The sequence below is a fragment of the Volvox carteri genome (genome assembly GCF_000143455.1).
Source record: "Volvox carteri f. nagariensis unplaced genomic scaffold VOLCAscaffold_34, whole genome shotgun sequence".
In the NCBI taxonomy this organism is placed as follows: Eukaryota; Viridiplantae; Chlorophyta; class Chlorophyceae; order Chlamydomonadales; family Volvocaceae; genus Volvox; species Volvox carteri.
The window spans coordinates 160,905-181,809 of NW_003307577.1; the positions used below are offsets into that span (position 1 = coordinate 160,905).

The 20,905-nt window shown below is 55.9% G+C and overlaps 5 protein-coding genes across 5 annotated transcripts in view; 3 read left to right on the plus strand and 2 right to left on the minus strand.

Annotated features, from left to right (window-relative positions):
* Positions 1-1,696, plus strand: part of VOLCADRAFT_93844 (uncharacterized protein) — a gene marked incomplete at both ends in the record, with an annotated part of 6,362 nt that extends 4,666 nt beyond the window's left edge. Inside the window, 3 exons of the mRNA XM_002953060.1 lie at positions 431-561; positions 1,036-1,148; positions 1,634-1,696. Coding sequence (XP_002953106.1) covers positions 431-561; positions 1,036-1,148; positions 1,634-1,696 — 307 coding nt within the window. The remainder of the gene's footprint in view (positions 1-430; positions 562-1,035; positions 1,149-1,633) is intronic.
* A 3,160-nt stretch (positions 1,697-4,856) lies between these two features.
* On the minus strand, positions 4,857-5,686 carry VOLCADRAFT_82091 (uncharacterized protein; the record flags this gene model as incomplete). Its single annotated transcript, XM_002953133.1, has 1 exon — positions 4,857-5,686. Exon 1 carries the CDS (start codon positions 5,604-5,606, stop codon positions 4,857-4,859), a length of 750 nt encoding a protein of 249 aa, XP_002953179.1. The 5' UTR covers positions 5,607-5,686.
* A 422-nt stretch (positions 5,687-6,108) lies between these two features.
* Positions 6,109-7,463, plus strand: VOLCADRAFT_63302 (uncharacterized protein; the record flags this gene model as incomplete). Its single annotated transcript, XM_002953061.1, has 4 exons — positions 6,109-6,243; positions 6,323-6,451; positions 6,957-7,086; positions 7,360-7,463. 4 exons carry the CDS (start codon positions 6,109-6,111, stop codon positions 7,461-7,463), a joined length of 498 nt encoding a protein of 165 aa, XP_002953107.1.
* Positions 7,464-9,694: 2,231 nt separating this feature from the next.
* Positions 9,695-15,003, minus strand: VOLCADRAFT_121142 (uncharacterized protein; the record flags this gene model as incomplete). The annotated part of the gene is made up of 8 exons (XM_002953134.1): positions 14,753-15,003; positions 14,056-14,189; positions 13,223-13,262; positions 12,409-12,461; positions 12,050-12,200; positions 11,466-11,578; positions 10,719-10,846; positions 9,695-9,948 (listed from the first exon to the last, which is right to left on the minus strand). The coding sequence occupies exons 1-8, from the start codon at positions 14,891-14,893 to the stop codon at positions 9,695-9,697; spliced, it is 1,014 nt and encodes a 337-aa protein (XP_002953180.1). The 5' UTR covers positions 14,894-15,003.
* A 158-nt stretch (positions 15,004-15,161) lies between these two features.
* On the plus strand, positions 15,162-15,874 carry VOLCADRAFT_63284 (uncharacterized protein; the record flags this gene model as incomplete). Its single annotated transcript, XM_002953062.1, has 2 exons — positions 15,162-15,390; positions 15,657-15,874. 2 exons carry the CDS (start codon positions 15,162-15,164, stop codon positions 15,872-15,874), a joined length of 447 nt encoding a protein of 148 aa, XP_002953108.1.
* Positions 15,875-20,905: the final 5,031 nt, after the last annotated feature.

Consider the following 20,905-nt stretch of genomic DNA (forward strand, 5'->3'; position numbering starts at 1 on the left):
AGTGGGTGTGGGAGGGTTGGAGGGTTGTGGGGGGGTGGAGGAGGAGAAAAAGAGGGGGGGACCTGGCGGGGATGATTTGGGTTGGGTTATAAGGCGTCTCTGAGGCGGGGCTGATGAACAGCGGGTGGGGGAAGGGGGAAATGTGGGGGGAGGGGAGGGGAGGGGAGGGGAGGGGAGGGGGGAAACAGGAAGCGAGCTGGGTCAGAGATTTGGAGGGATAAAGCGCATGACATGCAAGTAACACACAAAACACAAGCACGGGGATATGCATTGCTGTATGCGATTTGTTACAGCGGACCCCGAACGGGTCGAGTGCAGCATTGCAGCCTATTCATGGCGAAAGGTTTTGGGACGAAAGGGGGACACGAACACACAGCACGCCGTATGCCGCATGAGCGTGTGTGTGTGTGTGTTGTGGTGTCGTACACAGGTACATGGACGTGGTTCCTATCCGTGCCGGCAAGCTGGAGGCGCTCAACCACGTACGGCGCCACTTCGGCTTCAGTACGGCCTCCACGGTGGCATGCGGGGACTCGGGTAATGACATCCTCATGCTCAGCGGTACGTGGGGAGGGGAGTGTGGGGGGTTTGGGGGCGGGGATGGGTGTAAAGTGAGGGAAGGGAGGCCAGGAAGGGGAGGGCGGGCCAAGGGCCGTGTGTTCTGTGTGTGTTTTAAGTACGTGTTCATCTTATCACTGGGATGGGTGGGGTGGGGTGGGGTGGGGAAGAGGTGCACGCTTGTGCATGTTTTTACCGTGTGTATCACTTCCAACAACCCCACCCCATTGCCTCCTGCCTCTCCCCCTTCACCACCGCGACCGCGACCTCCTCCCTCCTCCCCGCTCTCTTGGCAGTCAGTGCGTGGGGCGTGTCGCCAGTGGTTCCATTTACCTTGCGGCAGCATATACTTCCCCCCCCTATTTGGACGTCAGTCGGCAGTTAACCGCTTCTTGCTTTATGCTTTACTATTTCCCTCCTCTCCTCCTCTCCTCCCCCCTCCCCGTGTTCGTCTTTCCCCCCCTCCCCCCCCTACAGGTGAAAACCTAGCCATTGTCGTGGGTAACGCGCAGCCCGATCTGAGGCAGTGGGCGCAACAGCGGCAGGCCACGGAGACACCGCTGCCCAGCGGGAAACAGCGCATGATGATGGTGGGGAGGAGGGGAGGGGGGACGGAGGGAGCCTGCGGACCCGTTCACGAAGGAATTTAAAACATGTAAACGAAGATATTAACCGTCTTGAACTTAAAACTAGGAAGTACGGCATCTGCAGACGAGGAGCAATGTTTGACCCCTCTTTGAGTCCCCTCATGGCCTCCCCTTCCCACCATCACTCGCCCGGTGTGTTAACGTGTGTGTATGTATGTATGCATGCATGCATGCATGTATCCATGTATGCATGTATGTATGCATGCATGCATGCATGTATCCATGTATGCATGTATGCATGTATGTATGTGTGCCGTTCCTTGCCGCTGACCTTCGGTGCGCTTGGCCGTGCTTCCACGCACATGGCTTGGGCTTAACCACTGCTGCTGCTGCTGCTGTTGTGTTCCTCGTCCTCCGCTCCTCACACCTTCCCTCCCCTCCATCTTCCGCACTGTGGTGCGGTCCGGTGCGGTCCGGTGCCGCCTCAGGCCGCCCGCAAGGAGGCGCTGGGCATCTTGGAGGGGCTCGAGTACTTCGGGTTCAAGTGCTAGCGCCCTGCCTGCTTGCTATGGGGACGGGGAGGGGGAGGGGGAAGAGGGGGAGAGCCACGATGAGGGGTCTGTAGCGGCTAAGCGACTAGCTGGCGGGCGGTTGGATGGATGGATGGGTGAGTGGGTGGGTGCGTGCGGAGTCGCCTGCCGGTAGTGGACTACTTCCCTTTCGTATTGCCCTACCTGGCCATCGACCAAACCGCCCTCCGCAACCTACTGCCGGTACTACTGCCGGTAGGGCAGTGGCACCAGAGAGCACGGCGCAGCACGGCACGAGAGGATTTGGACAGGTAAAGGCCGTCATAAAATTCTGGGTTCGTGACCATGCACGTTTGAAAAATCGTTCCGTCTGATGTGGGCTCTCCGAGGTAAACGGTTCGTTGCTGGGGTTAGTTTGGGACGGTTGGGTAGTGGTTGGCGGAACGTCCTTCGTGCTAGTGTCGCTTGGTAATTAACATATATATTTAGGTACGTTTTTTATGGTGACGTGCGGCGTAAGCGGTACATCTTGATAACGGCATTCGCAATCATATATTCGTGTAATTATCTTCGTCAGGGGGATTAGCACCTCACGTTGTAGCGGGTTGCACGAGTTTTCGGTCCGTGTCGCCTCCGTCTGTCTAGGCGACTGTAGTCGCTGAATGGGGCCCCGGGGCGGGCGGCTCTGGAGGGGTGCGTGCGTGCGTCTGTCGGAGTATCGCATGCGGCCTTGTCGGATGCGGAGTTAAGGGCCCCCTCTCTACCCCCCTCGCCCAGCTGGGTGAGCAAGTTGCCTGAGGATGCTCGAAGGACAAAAAGGGACTGCGGACCCTCTAACGCTTTGTTTAACTGTTTCAGGGCCTTGGCGCGCACAGAGCGACAGCACAGCTGTAGCAGTAGCTGCAGCAGAAGCTGTTGCTAGCAGCTGTACGGCAGTGGCGAGCGTGTGTGTGTGTGTAGCGTCCTCTGTGGGGCGTCGTCCTCCGTATGATAGGTGGGGAGTTGGGGCGCTGCATTGTGTACCTGAATGTAGAGGTGATGATGATGGTGGTGATGATGATGGTGATGATGATGGTGATGATGATGGTGATGATGATGATGATGATGGTGATGATGATGGTGATGATGATGGTGATGATGGTGGTGATGATGATGGTGATGATGATGACGATGATGATGGTGGTGGTGGCCACATCCATGCGGAGCTCCGTGAAAAGACGCACGTTGCAAAGCAGTTCTGGCTGATGATGCTGTCATTCCTACCTGGCAAGCAGGGATGGATCGTTTTTTTAATAAGTGGGCAACGATGGCGCGTTTGGCGACTCGAGGTCTTTTAGGTCATCTGACAGACGGTGGGTCTGTCTGTTTGTCTGTCTGTCGGTTGTTTGTCTGTCTTGCCTTTGTCATCATCAGGCTCTGCTGAATGGCATCTGTCGTATCTCGTGTTATGCTATTGTATGTGCGACACCGGTTTTAGACTTTCCTGAGGAAGTCAGTCATCATGCAGTGCGCGGAGCTGCAAGGAGGTCTCGATTCAGGACGCATCAGCAAGGCATAACAGCCAAGCTCATCGGAATTTACGACATCATGGTCTGGAGTGCCGCCGTGTCGCCACAGCTGGTAGTTACTTGGCATGTATGCCGCCATTATGTGTGTGTGGGAGGGAAGACCTGACGGCAGAATGGAATTGGGGCCCCGGTACTACCGCCGTATTCGAAGCCTTAGGATATTGACATGCAATGATGGCTCTCAAGGCTGTGATTACATATAAGCTTGATGAGGGTTTGTGACCGCGACTACTGTACTGCTGCAGCCTGCTGCCAGCCTTGAATACATCAGACAGTTCGTGGGACTTTGCGAAACGTTAGTAGTTCTTGAAGAGCCGCATGTTTGCTTCGGAATCTTTCGTATTTATGGTGAGGCTGCATTGCTACATGTTACGTTGATCTGCCTAGGGCCGGACACACTTGACGTTCCTGCGCTCTACGCGACAGCGGTCTGGCAACTAAACAGTTCTGTTCGGGTCCGCAGCAATAATGCAGGTTCAAGTATGTGGGTCATCTTAGGGGCCATTTGGTCATTTCAGCTTGCTGACTGTGTTGCCTACACGTTCCCTTCCTATCCGGGGTCTCAGGCACCTGGAGCAAACCGACAGGACCACATGCCAAGTAGTAGATACGGCGGCCCTGATTGATGGTCGCGAACGGTCGTAGGGTAGCGTGCGTGCGAGCATGCGATACCTTCATTCATGCTACCACATGCGCCGCCTAGAAAACATGCTTGATACCGAAGGGCGAGTACGCCGTCAAGTCGTACAGCTAAAAAATGCGCACCCTGCTGCTGACCGCACCCCTCGCTTCATGCAGTACGCAAGCAAGCTGCGGTGTACATGAAAAAATCCACCTACGGCACCTATATATACCATCCATCCAATCAGCTGACCATTGGTCACTCCTACATGTCTTGAGAACCTACACAGCAAACACAATAACATAAAATCTACGAGAAGCCGTGTGAAAATAGCGTTACGTCTTTCCCGACATGTTATAACGTGCAAAACCCTAGATACATCCGCGCCCAGTCCTCCTCCACAAACAGACAGAGACATACAACAGGGGCCACAAGCAGTACCCTTGAAGGAGTTGTCCGGCCAGGCGCCCATCAATCTTCGCTCCTCCCAGATCGATTGCCGTCCCGCTAACGCCAGACGCAAGAGACAACGTCACGACGAGAAAGGAGAGCTGGCACGATTAGCCAGCAATGCACACCCTACTATGTGCCCTGCACCCTACCTTAAACCCCGTCGACTGACACCCACACCAGCATGGACCCTTGGCACGTTCATTCGTTCGCTCACTCGGCTGTGCGTTCGGTCCCGTGTCCTAACCTGGCTATGTCAGGTCCCCATGGCGGTCAGTTCGTTCAGCATTATCCTGTTAATACATTGGTTTGGCAGCCTTGGTGGGCCTACTTGCCTGCGTTCCCCCGCTTTAATGACGTCCGCACGTCAAACAGTTAGTCACTAAGTCAACAGCTCATTACACTGTATTGACGCCAAGTTGGATTACGGCGGGGCTGTTCAATCGCTCTTTGCAGCCAAAACCCAGATCAATTCAACCCAAACACAAAAACCACCACGACGAAAGCAAAAAAACGACGAGGGGAGAGGGGGAGAGAGAGATTACTGTTGCGTCAGCACGCCCTTCGAACTGGCAATCTGTCCCGCACGCCGCTCGTCGTATTCGCACGCGCGCCGTAGGGCTCGAGCGAAGGCCTTGAACGTCGCCTCCACAATGTGGTGCGAGTTCTTGCCAGCAAGCTGCCGAATGTGAAGCGTCGTGCCAGAAGTGTTCGCGAATGACATGAAAAAGTGCTCCACGAGCTCAGTGTCAAAGCTGCCTATCCGCTGCGCCGGGATGGTCAGATTGCAGCTGAGGTGCGGCCGACCGGAAAGGTCCAAAACAACGTGGGTCAGCGCCTCATCCAGTGGTGCGCTGAATTCGCCGAACCGGTGGATGCCTTTGCGGTCCCCCAGCGCCTGAGAGAGTGCGGTGCCCAGCGCCAGCGCGATGTCCTCGACGGTGTGGTGGTCATCGATCCAGGTGTCGCCATTCGCCTTCACCGTCAGGTCAAAGAGGCCGTGCGAGGCAATCTGGTCAAGCATGTGGTTGAGAAAGCCGACGGGCGTCTCGGCGACGCATACGCCAGTGCCATCCAGGTTAATTGTGACCTCCACTTCGGTCTCCTTCGTCTTGCGCTTTACGTTTCCTAGCCGACACGGCCGACCGGTGCTTGAAGGAATTGGGCCAGCGCCTGTGTGCACCGGCGTGGCGGCCACCTTCACACTACAGCAACGAGCAACCCGAGGCCGACTCGTATGGCTCCTAAATAGAAAGTTAGACGTCTTCAGGAACTCCCTTGAGGTCAGCATCGCAAATGGGCGCTACAATGTGCTGCCACAGGCAAAAGATGTTGTGTATATATTTTCACAGCGGCCTTGAAGCAGCGGGCCAGGATCACAATGCCAGGGGTACAGCACATTCGCCAACCGCTTTTCTTGTTCTGCTGGTGGTCTCGGAGGATAGGTTTACTCAGCCCAGTCCTGAACGTTTCAGTCACTCCAAGATACAGGTAGTGCAAAATGTTTGTTGACCACATTCATCAGAACTGCTGTAGAAAGCGAGCTGTCGAGTTTGTGCAATCAAAGTGACTTTCCTTGTAGAAGTTTTCGGCCGGGACCCGCACCGGATTCGCGCTTTCACCAAAATAACACCAGAACATTTCAGTGACTTAGGTATAATTAGGCGTGTAAAGGGTTTCAGTTACAACTTAAGAGCCTTTACTTTCCGGACTGGATGGCCACCGCTCGTCAGCGGCTCCTTAAGGTACATCGGCAATGTACGCTTGCAGGTTGCGTAGGGACTATTTAGTGCATGGGCTTTAGCCTAAGAGGTGTGTGTGTGGTTAATCAGGAGTACAAGGAGGCACTCAAAGCGAAACCGGAGGATACCGGCATCACTCTGATCCCAAACGAAACAAACCTATTTGCGTGGAGAGCCGTGCTCAGGGTAAGTACACAACACCAGACCCGGGGTGCACCAACGATGGAGCACATGGTGATGACAGGAGTAACCTTCGGCATCCTAGGGTCCCAAGGATACACCCTTTGAGGGCGGCAACTTTGAGCTCGTCATCAACGTACCTGAGCAGTATCCGCTCCAGCCGCCGTCGGTGCGCTATCGCACGCGAATTTTCCACCCCAACGTCCATTTCAAGGTACGTGGAGCTGCACGTAAGCTGTTTTAACGTATAGACAGATTTCGCCCGACCCCCCTTTTCCCCCGCTCCGCTCATCCCTCAACCCTGCGCTATCCCTTTGCGCTGAAAGACACAGATGCTCATGCAGGCATCCGTACTCGACTTGCAAAAGTATGTCCAAGCGGTGTGAGCAAATGCAAGGCCAAACGCACCACCTTTACATTGACCGCACTTTCCTTATCCGTTTTCGAACTAGCCATGCATGCGCAAATACGGACACATGCCTTAAACTGCCCACATGGCCCACATGGCCCTGCGTTTCGGCACAAGCGGTTCTTCCCTCCAACACACACGTGCACATACATACATACGTACGTACATAGATACATACATACGTACATACATACTATCTCCCTCCCCCACCCGCTCATACGGTTGTGGGTCATATGGGTGCGGGTGTGATCCCCCCGCCCTACACACGTACCTCCTCCCCCTCCCCCCCAACACGCCCATTTCCGCGTAGACGGGTGAGATCTGTTTGGACATCCTCAAGAGCGCCTGGAGCCCCGCCTGGACCCTGCACTCGGTGTGTCAGGCAGTGCTGGCGCTCATGTCCGACCCCGCGCCGGACAGCCCCCTGAACTGTGATGCGGGTGCGCGGCTGAGCTGACTGACTGACTGACTGACTGACTGGCTAGCTGGCTGGGTTGGTACATATCGGTGGATTTCTGGGTATTAACAGGGAGCCCTGCTGGTCTTTCTAGATGTACCCCTGCCTCCCCTATCTAGACCCGCGCCAACCCAACACCCACGTCCCACCTGCGGACTCACTACTCAACGCAAGGCAATCACCTCCGCTCCGGAGCCCCCTGGGAACCACTTGTCTAAGGCCGTTCGGATAATAACATCCCACTCTTCGAAACCAGGCAACCTGCTGCGCTTTGGCGACATTCGGGGGTATAACTCCCTGGCTCGCATGTACACCCTCGACTTTGCCAAGGCCAAGATTGCTGGCGTGCCGGACCGATGACGTGCTTGTAGGTAGATCTCACACACCTAGGAAGTTTGATGGTGAAGGGGGGAGATGGTGCCGTACCACTTAATAGCCTTGGGGGTATTGGGTGAAGAGCAAGAGCTGAGAGAGGTCGCACTCAATGGCGTGTTAAAGGTCTCGGTGCCACTTTGGATGGCTGATAATGCTGGTCGATGACGATGCGGATGGTTGTGATGCTGGCTGTGTATTTATGGCCCGTGGAGGGGCGCTGGCGGTTTTTAATTCCGCACAATGGCAGGCAGAGACGTACGGACAGACAGCCATGCATACCCTATGGATCACTCGAGGGTGGGGGAGAGCTGGGAGGACTGGGGATTGGGGACCTTGGAGGCGCGGGTTGGTGCGGGCTTGTTCAGGCCTCCCAGGTGCCAGCGATGTTTTACCCTCCCTCCTCCTTCCCCATAGTACCGGACCGAGAAGAAGGCCGCCCCGAACCCTCCCACAGAGTCGCGCACACGTATGTATGACTTAGATTACACTGTGGGCCGCGAGAGCCGGGGGCCGAAGCCGAAACACAGCGGAAGAATTGGGGTCACGTATGTATGTATGTATGTATGTATGTATGTATGTATGTCCACACACAACCCCGCCCGCTAGCTTTACCATGTACGATGACCCGATGGACCCGCTGTACTCTTCCCACTGTCAACTGCGTGTGTATTCATCTTATATTGTGGTTGTGGGGGTGTTAGTGGTTCTTACTGGGTTGGTGTGACTACAGTGTGAGGTACGACACGTACGACTATAGTGGTGATGTGTCCACGCAGCCCCCAACGAGTGTGAAACGATGAGAGGAAAGATGACAGAAGTAGAAAGCGCATGTGGGTTTGTAAGGTATACGTACGCCGTACGTTCGGTACGACAAAAACTGGATCCTGGAGATGTACAAGGCGGCAGCAGCAAAGTGCGTCGGTTAGCGCCGATGAAGTACCTCAAGACATCAGGTTCAAAAGTCGCTAAAACTACCTGAAAAAGTCGTGGACGCATATTTGCTGCTTACGGTTTTTCTCTTGCATAAGCATTTTTTCGGAGGCTTGCGCATGCTTTTATGGGTACGTGTGGGCGAAGCGCCGGATGCTTTCGAAGCGCCAGAGCTGATGGTCACCTAGTAGCACTTGTAGAGTTACAACAGCACAAGGTCATATGCAGGTCTTCCCTCATTGCAGGAGGGACACCCGCGCGTGTCAATCCGCTCTTTTGTCACTACGGCGGCGTGAGGGGGCTCTCCCCTCTCCATTCGTCAACCCGAAATCTGTTCCACATGTTCCTCTCAGGACGCGTCGTTTTAACGTCATCAGGACGCGTGGTCAGCCTGTGTTGCGTAGAGGAAATGTCAATGTAGGCTATGCAGTATAGTAAGCCACCAAATCAACCGTGGTGTAAGCGACATCGCATGGTCATGGATCCTATGATATAATCTGCAGGACCTCGAAAACATGTGTCTGAGGAATCCCGTTGATGATCTCAGTTTTATCCTGATCCCCCCCAGTGCGGTTGAGAGCGCCCGGGGGCCTTTGGGGGGAGGGGGGGGGCGGCTGGGCGTATTTCCCGCGAGGTCTTCCGAGAGGACGGTTTTAGGAGTAAGGAGTCAGGGGGAAGATCACAACTAAACTGGGGATCCGGTCTACCCCCGGGGGGCTGTCCCTGGATGGTCCGAGGGAACCAGCGCGCGCAGACCAGTGCCGACGTAACCTTCTTCTTAGCGTTAACCAGCATTAAAACAGCAGAAACCACAGCGAGAAACAGAAACAGCAAACCAACGTAACCGCTGTGACCAGGATATGTGTTTCATTGCCATCGCGCCATTCCTTTGGACGTTCTGCTGTTGGTCTGTTGTTGTCAAGGACGTCCCCATGTCGGGGGCACTCTGACTAACTCCCGGCCACGCAGGCTGGCGGCGCTTCCTGAACTGCAATACAGTTCGTTGTTCGTTGTCGCATGAGTCAGAGGCACTGCACACAAGACTGACTGGTGCTATGCACTCCCGGAATCCCCTAGCGCTGTGTTTCGGCTCAGCCCCCGGCTTTCGCAGCCCACAGTATAATCGTACATGTCGTACATGCATCCGGAACTCGCACATACCCGTTCTGTGGGGCTGTTAGATAAGATAGCGTATTCACTTCAATCTGCTTCTTGGAACGAAACGCCAGTCATTTTTTAGTATCGCTTGGCAGCATCACTTTCCTGAGCCGACGTCGTTCACGGCGCTAATGTACGCGGCGGTGTATTGCAGGGTACAGCGACGGCTGGTTATTATTAACCTCTAAGGCTATAACATATGAACGCTTTCTTGCACACACTGCCGTAGGCATCAGCAGCAAAAGGCCGCTATGGTGCTGAATGCTGCGGCCGGTGGCGTGGCAGTGTAGTAGCTGGCCGCTGAAAAGGCCTCTCGAGATGCTGGCGGTCGCGCTTAGCGCGTATTTGTAGAAGTTATGTGTGCCGTACAGTGTACCGGCTTCTACAGGCAGTCACAAACTGCTTGTAAGCGGTGAGGTTGAGATGTGGCGGCCATTCTGTGCGCCCGCCCTGTGCGTGGAACCTGCTTCGGAGCCCGGCAGCGCATGCAGCCGACGTGTCAGCAAGAGCGGCAAGAATGATAGGGAGAAGTGGTGAAAGGGAAAGACATTTTTACATTCTCCGCCATCCTCTTCCCGCCCAGCCCGCGACTCCATCTGAAGTGTGCCTTTCTGTGGCGTGCTGTCCGGGTCAAAGTCCGGGGTCAATATGTTATGTGTTGTGTCCACTTAAGCCGGTCCCAAAAGGGGGAGAGTTTGGGGACCATCGCAAAGCGCCTCGGGGGACTGCCTCGTCCCCTAGGATTTCCAAGTACAATATCCTCTATATTTTTTATATTACAACTAATTCAATATCCTCTATTTTCACTTGAACGTTTGTATGACGGACATTGTTAATATGAGCATTAACACCTTGCACGGCAAAGCCTCGCGGCCCCACACCGCCGCCAAGTTTATCGTGTGCGTGTGTGTGTGTGTGTGTGTGTGTGTGTGTGAGAGAGAGAGAGAGAGAGAGAGGAAGGCCAGAACCCTTCCAGTAACAAACGCCCTTCCGAAATATCCTCCACTGCTTTCCTGCAACTCTCGCGCCCAGCTCTCTCCTTACGGCGTGCAACCGGCCCTCCTCTCCGCCGCCTCCTCGCGCTTCCTCACGGGGTTAACCCCGCCCCGCCAGCGACCCCAACACCGCCGTACATTGCGGCCAGCTCCTCACCGTCCGACTTCCCACTACCCCGATCTTCTCGCCCCACTCCTCGCCGTCTGGGCTCTGCGCTGTCCGGGCTGAACAAGGAAGGGTAGTTGAGGAAGTAGGCGAAGCCGCCACACAACATGCCGATGAAACTGCGACATCCAGATAGACATCCAGCCGGCCAACCAGCCAGCCACGCATTCGTCCGCGCAGGAAAGCGCCCATCCAATCAGCCACCAGGATAACATCCATGAGGGATGCGATGAGAGGTGAGTTGTTGTGGACAAAGAGTGGGGAGTAAACAAGAGGGGAAAAGGGCCACGCGGGGAGAGAGGGAGGGGGGAGATGGTAGTTTGGATGAGGGAAAGGCAACCTTGAGGGGCCGGGGGGAAGAGAGGTTTGGGGGGGGTTAAGTGCATACATGGGAAGGAACCCAAAGCAATAACATGGGGTGGGGATGGGGATGGGGGTTTGGGCAGCAAGTGGAGGCGGGCGAGGAGTAGGACGACGGGTCGGTCAGTCGGGACAGTGGCGAGGAGGACCGAGAGGCGGTGTTGTCGGAGAAGTCGGGAGCAGGACTTACCAACACCTTCGCGCATCGGACGTCGCCAAAAATGTCCTCTGCTGATGAAGCCCTACGGCTCTAAAAACCCCTTCCCCCCTCTCCCCCCCTATACCCACCCCGCCTGTTTCCCCCCGAACCCGAAACACGCCACCCCGTCCACCCCACAACCCAGACACGGCACGGTGCGCCCCGACGTCATATCTTACCACCCGGCGTTCACATCTGCGGGGGAGTGTTTATAGTCGGCGATCCGGCTAACCGCCACGAACAGTGCCAGTGCCAGTGGGGCTAATGCCAGTACGGACTTGAGAAACAAGAGCTGTGGTTTGGGGTGGAAGGGAAGGGAAGGGAGTGGGAAATTGAGCAGCAGTAGGGGGGCTCAGGGGGTTTCAATGCGGTGTTTGGATTGGGACGGTAGTCACGTGGCGGGGCCTGGTTGGCGGGATGGCCGGTAAGGTACGTTCAGGGTCGGGGCTATCGGGTTATTGGGACTTAGCTGGGGAGGGAAATGGTTGCCGGGTTTCGCTGTCGCCTGGCGGTGACTTCGCCGCTTTATTTTCTCGTTTCTGTTCGTCTCTTTACCCCCACCCCCCCTAGGGCCCTCTGATGGCCCTCAGAGGACCCTTCCCCGATTCATTACAAAGGTAGTAACGCCGCTGGAGGTGTTCGTATTCACGTTCGAGCCAGGTTTAAGTTTATTTTAGTCACACCCTCAAACCCCACCCCTGCCCGGACTATTACCCCCGATGCCCCCCACTACCCCCAGTCCTCCCCCCCCCGCAACACGCACCTGGCTGGGTCGGCTCAGCAGCTGCAGCTTCCCCAGCAGGTACAACGAAAGTACGGTCATGGAGAAGAACATGTACGCCGAGTGGCCGCTGGGGTACGACAGACGGGCATCCTCCACGTCACCCACCACACCCTTCTGGACGGTGCCCAGCCTGCCCCCCAGGGGGGCGAGGGGGTTAGACAGCCGGACACCAGATGAGTGACACGAATACAAAGCATTTCAGAGAAGCATCTAGAGAAACATCTAGAAAGCAAACAGTCATGCCGGGCTGACGGTCCTTGCCGGCCCCTCACCTCCCCCCTTTTTAACTAACCCCACACCCCGGCCCCATCCCAAACAGCCATCCCGCCCCACCTCACCAGCTGGGTCGCAACACCCCCACTAGATTAGTCCACCGCTTGAATCCGGTAGCCTGCAGGGGGTTTGCGTGTATGTATGTATGTATGCAAGGTTACGCGCGGGTACGTGTCGTATACAGGATGGGTCAAAGCAAACCATAATGCTAACTTCCTTGGGAAAGGTATTATGTTTATCTCTGGTCCGGTTGGCTACTAACAATTTATGAACACTAATTAATACAACGAACAGCTGGCATAGCTCAGTTGGATAGAGCACCCGTTTAGTAAGCGGGAGGTCTCCAGTTCGAATCTGGATGTCAGCAATACAAGGATGATTAAAGTTGTTAGTATATTATTACATTTCTCTGAATAGATGCGCCGCTGAACGGTTGCGTAGTGTGTTACCAGTCGGCGCCGGGGTGGGGTACCACACAAGACTAGCCGCGGCTTGTGCTGCGTACCCCCGACCCTTCCGCTGTATTTCGGCTTCGGCCCCCGGCTTAACCAACCCACAGTGACATCTAAATCGTACATGCATACATACATAATCACCGATGGGTTGTGTCCTTCCGTCCATACGTACGCACATGGATACATACAGACACAAAACACGACAATAAACAGGGATCCGAAGCGCCCTAAGGCGTGCATCGGCTGGAGAGGCTCCGGAGGCTTCAAGAAATGCCGGCGTCGAGAGGATTGGTGTGACGCCCCACCCGGGCAGTTGGACAGCTCAGGAAGGGCTTCTGAGGGTGCGCCTCCGCTGTTCATGCCTCATAACAAAACTCTATCTAAGAAGCTAACTAACCAACAGGTAACGAACTAACCGACTCACGAGTGCAAAACCCTCGGCAATGCTCAAAGCCGCGTGGTGCCTGACGCCACAAGTAGCGGCAGTAACAGCAACCGTAGCAGCGGCCATGGCGGCAGTAGCAGCAGTAGAAGACGTAGTCGTACATGCATGGCGATTTCGCGTGAGCAAGGTTTTAGTCCCCGTGGGCATCAGCAGTGTGGTTATTGCGGGTCCGGGTGATGGGAGGGTCAGGGTTACCGGGATAGAGCTACGTATGTATGTTGTTATAGGGTGGCTAACTTCGCCAGCGGCCCCCTTTCCCGGGGCAGTCCCTGCTCTCCCCTGCTAGAGGGGCACCCTAATCCGTCACCCCATCCGACTTCAGAATGTATTCGTTGGGTTCGGCAACTCACCACCAGCATCCAACCAAATCTAGCGGATCAACGGCGCATCAACTTAGTTACTGGTCAGCTCGCAAGTTGATTATGTATGTATGTGCGAAGGCAGCGGACGGACAACGGCAAGGGCAGCGACAGCAAGCAGCAGTAGCGGGCGCGGTCCCGCTACGGAGCCCAGGTGCCCTCGGAGGGAGAGCAAGCAAAGCAAGCGCCGCGAAAGGGCAACCACCCAGCGGGTGTTCAAAGCAGGTCGGTGTCCCAAGCGGGGGTTGCCACGTTCATCCCATCCCAACAAGAATACACGTGTCAGACGTGGCCCTGCCAGAGCGCGAGGGTTCAAAAGGAGCCCTTGCTTTTAATCAACCGAGCCAACCACTTTCCACGCGTGGTAATTACCCCACCAGTTTCCACACAGCCACAGTTCCCAGCCAGCCAGCCAGCCAGCCAGCCCATTAAAGTCAGTCTCGAACCGCTCACCAATCCACAAGTCCACCTGACCGCCTGATGGCAGCCGTCATTGCGAACACCACCGCCGGAAGCACGAACACCAGGACATATAGCGCGGAAGAGGGTACGGAGGAGCCCTTAACGGGGTACGACAATGTCGGATCCTGGATGTACGGCAGGGAGGGAAGGGACGGATGCCGGGGAAGGGGAGTGAGGGAAGTTGTGCAGTGATGCACGTGACAGAGGACACGGAGAGCCAAAGGCAAGTGCACAAACAGATGTACAATCTTGTGTTTCAAAAACCCAAGCCGTGGGAAGGAGACAAATGTAGCGGCAAAGGCATTTAAGGCTAGGCGGCAGAAGGCTGGGACCGGTTGGAAAGGACCTAGCCAGGAGGATACATGGGGCATCAAAGAAAGGACACGTGGTCACGGCAGGGGGAACGCCGGACGCGAGCAAGCTGCACGTGCGAGCACGTGTCGAAGCTCGACAATAGGACCGCGGCAAGCAGGTGGTTTGACTTCCCAGATGAGCGCGAGCTTTTTTCAGCAGACAGATATCGTGATGGATTGAACGCAATGTCGAGAGGCATCTGCTATACGGGGTGGGAAGGGAACGGACTTCAGCGGAGCTGTTGAGAGCTAGCCTGAGCACAGTAATGGTTGGCAGTGCTGCTTTTGCACATGAAAGGCTGCCGATTGAGGACCAGTCCGGCCGTACACCTCACCGTGGAGCTATAATATCGGTCTAACGGCTTTAGCGCATGCGCTGGAACTATCAGGTTAATGACGATGCCTGCTGCAGCAGTTAACCAATCCCAAAGGTAACCCTCTACAACAAAGAAATGTAAAAGTGTGTGATTTTTCATGGTAAATTAGCTAATATGAAGCTTATCAAAAGCAGTTCAAGCTAAGCTTTGAACGTTTTCCGCTCTTATAAGCACTACCTAAATATTCTTAGGTTAAGGTTATGCATGAGTCTCACGTTAGCGGAATGCGCGAAAGAGGACCTTTCGTTGGGATGCACGGATGCACGGGAAGGAGCATTAATAATAGCGCTTATGGAAGCCGTACGGACTTATGCCTTTTTCCATCCATGCACGCGTATGATTACAACGTCCAAATTGCTGGCTAGTCATGCCAGTGGAAGCTACATTTCAAGGGTCCAACACGACGGATGTGCAAGCAGAACCGCCGCTTGTTCAAGTGACGCAGGCGCCTGTAGCTGCGGGCATCAAATGGACTGCTGGGAAAGTGTTCTGGACGCTTGGTGTCTTCATTCTCGCGGGCTTGGCTGAAATCGGCGGCGGATGGCTAGTTTGGCAGGCTGTTCGGAACAAGAAGCCCTGGTATTATTTCATTTCAGGTAACATTAAATAGATGTATAACTCGGACCACATCTGTTTTATTTTCCAAAGAATTTTGTCCATGTCAGGACTACCTAGGCTGCCGTACCGTAAGGCCCAACATGCAGTACAAGCTGAACCCGTTCAGGCCTACCCCAGCCTTGTACAAATACTGCACACCGAGCTTTGTGGAACCCCCCATCCTGGTCGCTGCGGAAACATATGCCGCCCACTTTATTAGTGAGAGACACCCACCCCCTATCGCTTAACTCGTAATCTCAATCAGGCGCCCTCGTCTTGGTGGCCTACGGAATCATTCCCACACTGCAGCCCGAGGAAGCCACCTTCTCCCGCGTTTACGCGGTGTACGGTGGTATCTTCATCATCATGAGCTACGGCTGGGGCTGGGCCGTGGACGGTGATCGCCCCGACCGGGGCGATTGGGTAGGAACCGCCATTGCGCTGAGCGGCGTTGCAGTTGCCTGGTTCTGGCCACGGAGCTGAGATGATGACAATGGTGACGACAGTGATGACGTTAATTGCGATTGCTAGCCAGCCAGCCAGCCAGCCAACCAGCCAGCTAGCCAGCCAGGAAGCTTATCTAGCTGAACAGCCAGTCCTTCGTCATCAATGCCCGTCCCTCAACCTTGCCACGCAGTCTCCACGCAAACTATCAGACCCATACAAAGCCACGTCGGTGACTCTCCAGTACGGCAATTGTACCGTCATGCGTCCATGGACCAGATGCTGCTTGCTCGCAACGTCGTTGGGGCCCCGTGGGACCGTCCTGCTGGCGAGTCCCGGCTGCAAAGCTACGTCGTGACCAACTTCCCCGTAGATGGATAGTTTAACACAGCGGGTCAGAGTACCTTGGTGGCCTCTCCCCCACTAGAAACGGCCAAACGTTTGTTGGTCACACTTCTGTGAATGGCGGATGAAGGACAGCAGTAGCAGCCGCAGCAGTAATAGCCATTACAGCAGTAATAAGCAGTAGCAGTAGTAACAACAGCAATAGCAGCTACAGTGGTAAAAAATATCAGTGCATGCACAGTCTCTCGCTACTACACCATCAGAGGTGAGAACACAGTGTGCAAACAGGAGTGCACGTGTATGCGCGCGCCCCTGTAACTGGTTATACCAAGACTCGCCCCAAGACGCGTCGCCGCCGCCGAGGGTTCCCCACCCGCCGAGCCCCAGAAATTCGGCGCATCCGAATGACGGATGGAAGAAGGGAGCCAGATCCTGCACATACATGCCGACGTCGCCAACCCCCTCTATGAAACCGTGCTCGTTCGGCACCTAGTTCCGATTTCCCATCCTTTCCCTTCCTAGCTCCTTCCCACATGTAACCAGCAGCCTAACATCTTCCCAACGGGCAGGCAAATCGTCTCTGGAAGCACCGGATTTGGAACGTGTGTGGCGGAAACGGAAAGGACGATCACTTCAAGCGGAGGAGAGGAGGTGAAGACGGCGGTGCATTATCAAGAAACGAGGGCGAGGAGAACCAGTAGGACGAGGAATGCGGAAGCTGAGGACGGGGACGGGAACAGGGACTCCAAGCCAACGCCGTGCCATGCACCCGATCGAGGCCTGGACCGATGCGATGTGGAACGAGAGTCCCAAGGGAGCGTTGAATTTATGAACACGGCCGGAGGGGAAACGTAGAGAAGAAAAATGGGGGGAGGGAAAAGGTGCCATCGTACATGTACGGCTCGGAAGGTCGGAGGCATCCGGTGGGTGGAAGGTACACTGGAGCTCTTCAGTCCTCAGTGCTGAAGGAGAGTCTGCAGCGAAGTTGAAGGCTGTACAAAGAGTCAATGAACACCGAGCATCACCGCTACAAGCGCCTGTCCGGGCCTTTCTCCAAATGGCCACTTCGCAGGGTGTCAAATCCGCCAGACAGGGCCTTGTCCCGCGGGGCGCCGGCATGCAGTGACTTCTTGCCCGCCCTACTGGCCCACCGGGCAGCACTGTAATAAAATTCCTTCTCGACGTGCCCGCTACCTGCAAGCAGCGCGCTCCTTTCCCCCATTAACCCCCGAAATAAGGTCCTGGCGTAAAGGTTCTCAGCCAAAACTTGCTCCAGTCTGCAGGGCCTTACACAAGCCCCGCTCTTGTACCGTCGCCCCGTTCAACCAGGAGGCTTCCCAAGGTAAGCCAACCCCTGCCCCGCGCTCTGCTTCCGCCAAGATTTCCACCTCAAACCCCTCATTGGGTTTCATCCGCCAAACCAATCGCGGCGTAGGCGCGCTCACCGTGCTCAGACCGAAAGCACCCAGGCTCCCGTCAACGGCAAACAGAACAGAAGGGTCGCCCTCGGTGCCGCGCGAGTGGCCACAGGGTTGGGCTAGCACTGGCCACTTGCAGTGCGGCCAGCACCGCTACTATCATGCAAGCCAACCTCGGCAAGCGGGTCAGCCTCCACGCACGGGGGAGGAGGCTTTCCTTCAGATGACCAGAGCGGCCGCAAGGAAGCATCAGAGTGGCTTGGTGTGGAGACTGTGAAGGCAGAAGCGATAAACCTCAAGTGGAAAAGGAGTATGAAAGTTGTGGCTCCCAAGGACTGCGCTGTTTGGTAGTCAATCAATGAGAGGTCACGCCATTTTGTTGGCCAGTACCTAAGATCCATGTTCGCATGGATCTGTTTGGGAGGTATGTGGGTATCAAAATGTGCGCTGCCTAGCAAGCCGCAGAGTTCGATGACTACACAAGCAGGACAAGCAGGACAAGCATGACTACACAACCCTTACTGGTCTTCCCCCTGCGCGAAATAAGGCAGGCATTTCAGGCAGGCATTTCATGGCTCCTGGTGATAATCTTTCAGCACCAAGAAAACGCGATGGTTGCTAGCAGGCTTTTGTTTGTAACACCGTACTGGACCGGAAACAACGAAATAACGACTATCGGCACCAAATGTTTCGGCATTATCCTCAAGGCAAAAGTGCGTGACCGCCTTGCAAGATGCCCCCAATATGCTTCGCCGGCTGATAACGGCTGTATTGAGGCAACGGCCGAATCCGTCGCCTCACGAAGCTGCACAGAAGACCTTTGCAGGAGGGCCATGCGGATTGCGGGATTATAGGTACGGTATGTCTTGCTATCTACCAATTACTTATTGGTGTCGGAAGCACGGTTTCTCGCCTTGGATCCAATTTCGCGGGCTGCTTACGCAATTCAATGCTCTGCCGATCTTGCTGCATTTTCGCAATTCCTATCATTAACTAATTGTGAGTCACGCCTTATTACGCTGTTTTACTAGCCATCACCTTCGGCAACTGTAGGCAAGACGCCGAGTCACCTGCACATAGCCCCACGCCGTGCCCAGCGCTAAATACTAGTGCAGAGTCCTCTGATATTTCTCCCTTAATCGAAATGCAACGTAGTGAATCGAGCAACGGCGGCTTCGGCTCCACCGCTCTGGGCTGCGGCAATTTCACCACCATCAGCAGCAGCAACACCAATAGCGCACGCGGTGCCATCGCCCCAGCGCCGCGAGCTCAAACCACCAGATGTAAAAAAAACGTTAAGGCGCCCGAAACCAATCAGCCCACGCTCCAACAGGTCTATGCCCGTGTAGCTGCAACCAAGCCCAACACCGGAGCTTCTGACGCGATTTTGGCCACGGCCGGTGCAGCTTCCCCTCGTTCCCCCAACTCCACTGTCCAAGCAGCCATGCCGACGCATCTCACCGGGCTCTCAGCTCCCTGCTGGACACAGCTTCAGTCCGCCAGCTCTCAAGAGGTGCGGGCCCCGGCACCTACAGCGCTTTCGGGGGCGTGGCCGATGAAACGTGAGACGAGCTCTTTCCGGCGGCAAACATCACCCACTTTACCCAAATTACCAGCTTCGCCTCCGGAAGCCCGGACTTCCTTTCCCATCACCACAAACAACAACAGCAGCAGCAACAGCAACGCTGGACATTACACGACCTCCAGAGTCCCAACTCTTCGACAGTTGCCCGGCGCCGCTGCCACTGCGTCTTCCACGCCTTTTACTGGGTTGCCTTCGCCAATCGGGCAGCCACATGCATCGTACATGTCGTACAGCTCCCATGATGTTGAAGTGCAGGGGGCCGAGGGGGAGAAGGTGGCGGCAGTCGGCTCCGAAATTCCGATAGCAGGAGTAAGCGACGGAGGCGGCGGCGGTGGACTCGGAGGCGGCAGCAGCAGCCAGCACGGGGTGGAAAACGTGCGGTCCCAGCAGGAGGGGACGGAGGAGAGGCAGGTGGTGGTCATTGAGCTGTCGGATTCAAGCAGCGCCCTGGATTCGGACCCAAATCCAGATCCAATTCCGATGCCTCAGGTTTCGGAGGCAGATCCAGAGTTAGAGGTGTTGGCCGTTCGGCTGGCGCGGCTGAAAGTCAAATCAGCGGCGGAGGCGGAGGCACTTCCTAGATCCGAAACCACCATTAAGAAACGAGCGGTGAAGACGAAGGCCGGGACGGAGGTGGAGGTGGAGGCGGCGGCAGCAGCAGTCAAGTCCACATTAGGCCGGGAGGTGTCAGGCAGAGCGCGTGGTAACGCTGGGACCAGGACTCGTTCGACCGCTGCATCCAAGGCCAAGGGCGGCACTATTGCTGCGGGACTTGCGGGACCGGATGTTACTGCTACGGCCAGTGCTACTGCTACTGCTACTGCTTGGACAGGTCGGTGCGGCAAGGCGCCAGCAGGAGGTGGTCTGCTGTGGCGGGAGCTGACGGAGGAGGAGCGAATGGCGGAGGCGACAACTGCCGCTGCTGCTACTGCTGCTGGGACAGCTGCTGCGGACGAGGTTGCGGTTGCGGGTGTTGGAGGACACAGCTGTTGGATCAGGTGAGTGGGTGAGGAAATTGGGGGGAAATTGGGGGGAGGGGGAGTTATGTGCAAAGGCCCTCATGATGTGATGATACAATTGCCGACATGACGCCCGGAGTAGCGACTGAGAAATGGGATATAGGGGGGGAGGTTAAGGGGATAGGGGAAGGGAAGACGGAGCGGTTAAGGCAGCTCATGCTCTGCGTGGGTCTGGAGACCTTCATGTAATGGGGCTTCTCTCGCCTGGGGCGGCCTGCGGTGGGCTGTGTGAGCCGTATCGTGTTCTGTTTTGGGAAGAAAGTTGGCAAGGAAGCTCTGTACGGCCACTGACGTCATGTGTACGACGAGGGGAAGCAGCGCTCTGCGTAGGTTGGGGTTGGGGAGGGTTTTTAGGTTGGTATGGGGGAAGGAGGATAGGACTCGCGCAGGGGTGGGGTGGCTTTAGCCGAATGCCTGATCTGGCGTGCATAGCCGCTGCGCCTGTGGCTCAGCGGCCCATGGCTCGGTCGCAGGCCCTTTGCTGCCGCCACCGTGATGACCCGTGGGTCGGTTGCCTCCCACTTCCACTTCGCCGCAGATGGGAGCCCCTGCCACCGGCAGCCGCACAAGATATCGGTGCTGACGGTGCTATTACTGCTGCGGGTGCTGCTGAGCCCCTCTTCCACTTATTCTCGGTGGACGTGGAGACGGTGGATTTCATGCGGTGAGACCTCCTCCTGCCGCAACGCCTCCCAATTTTATG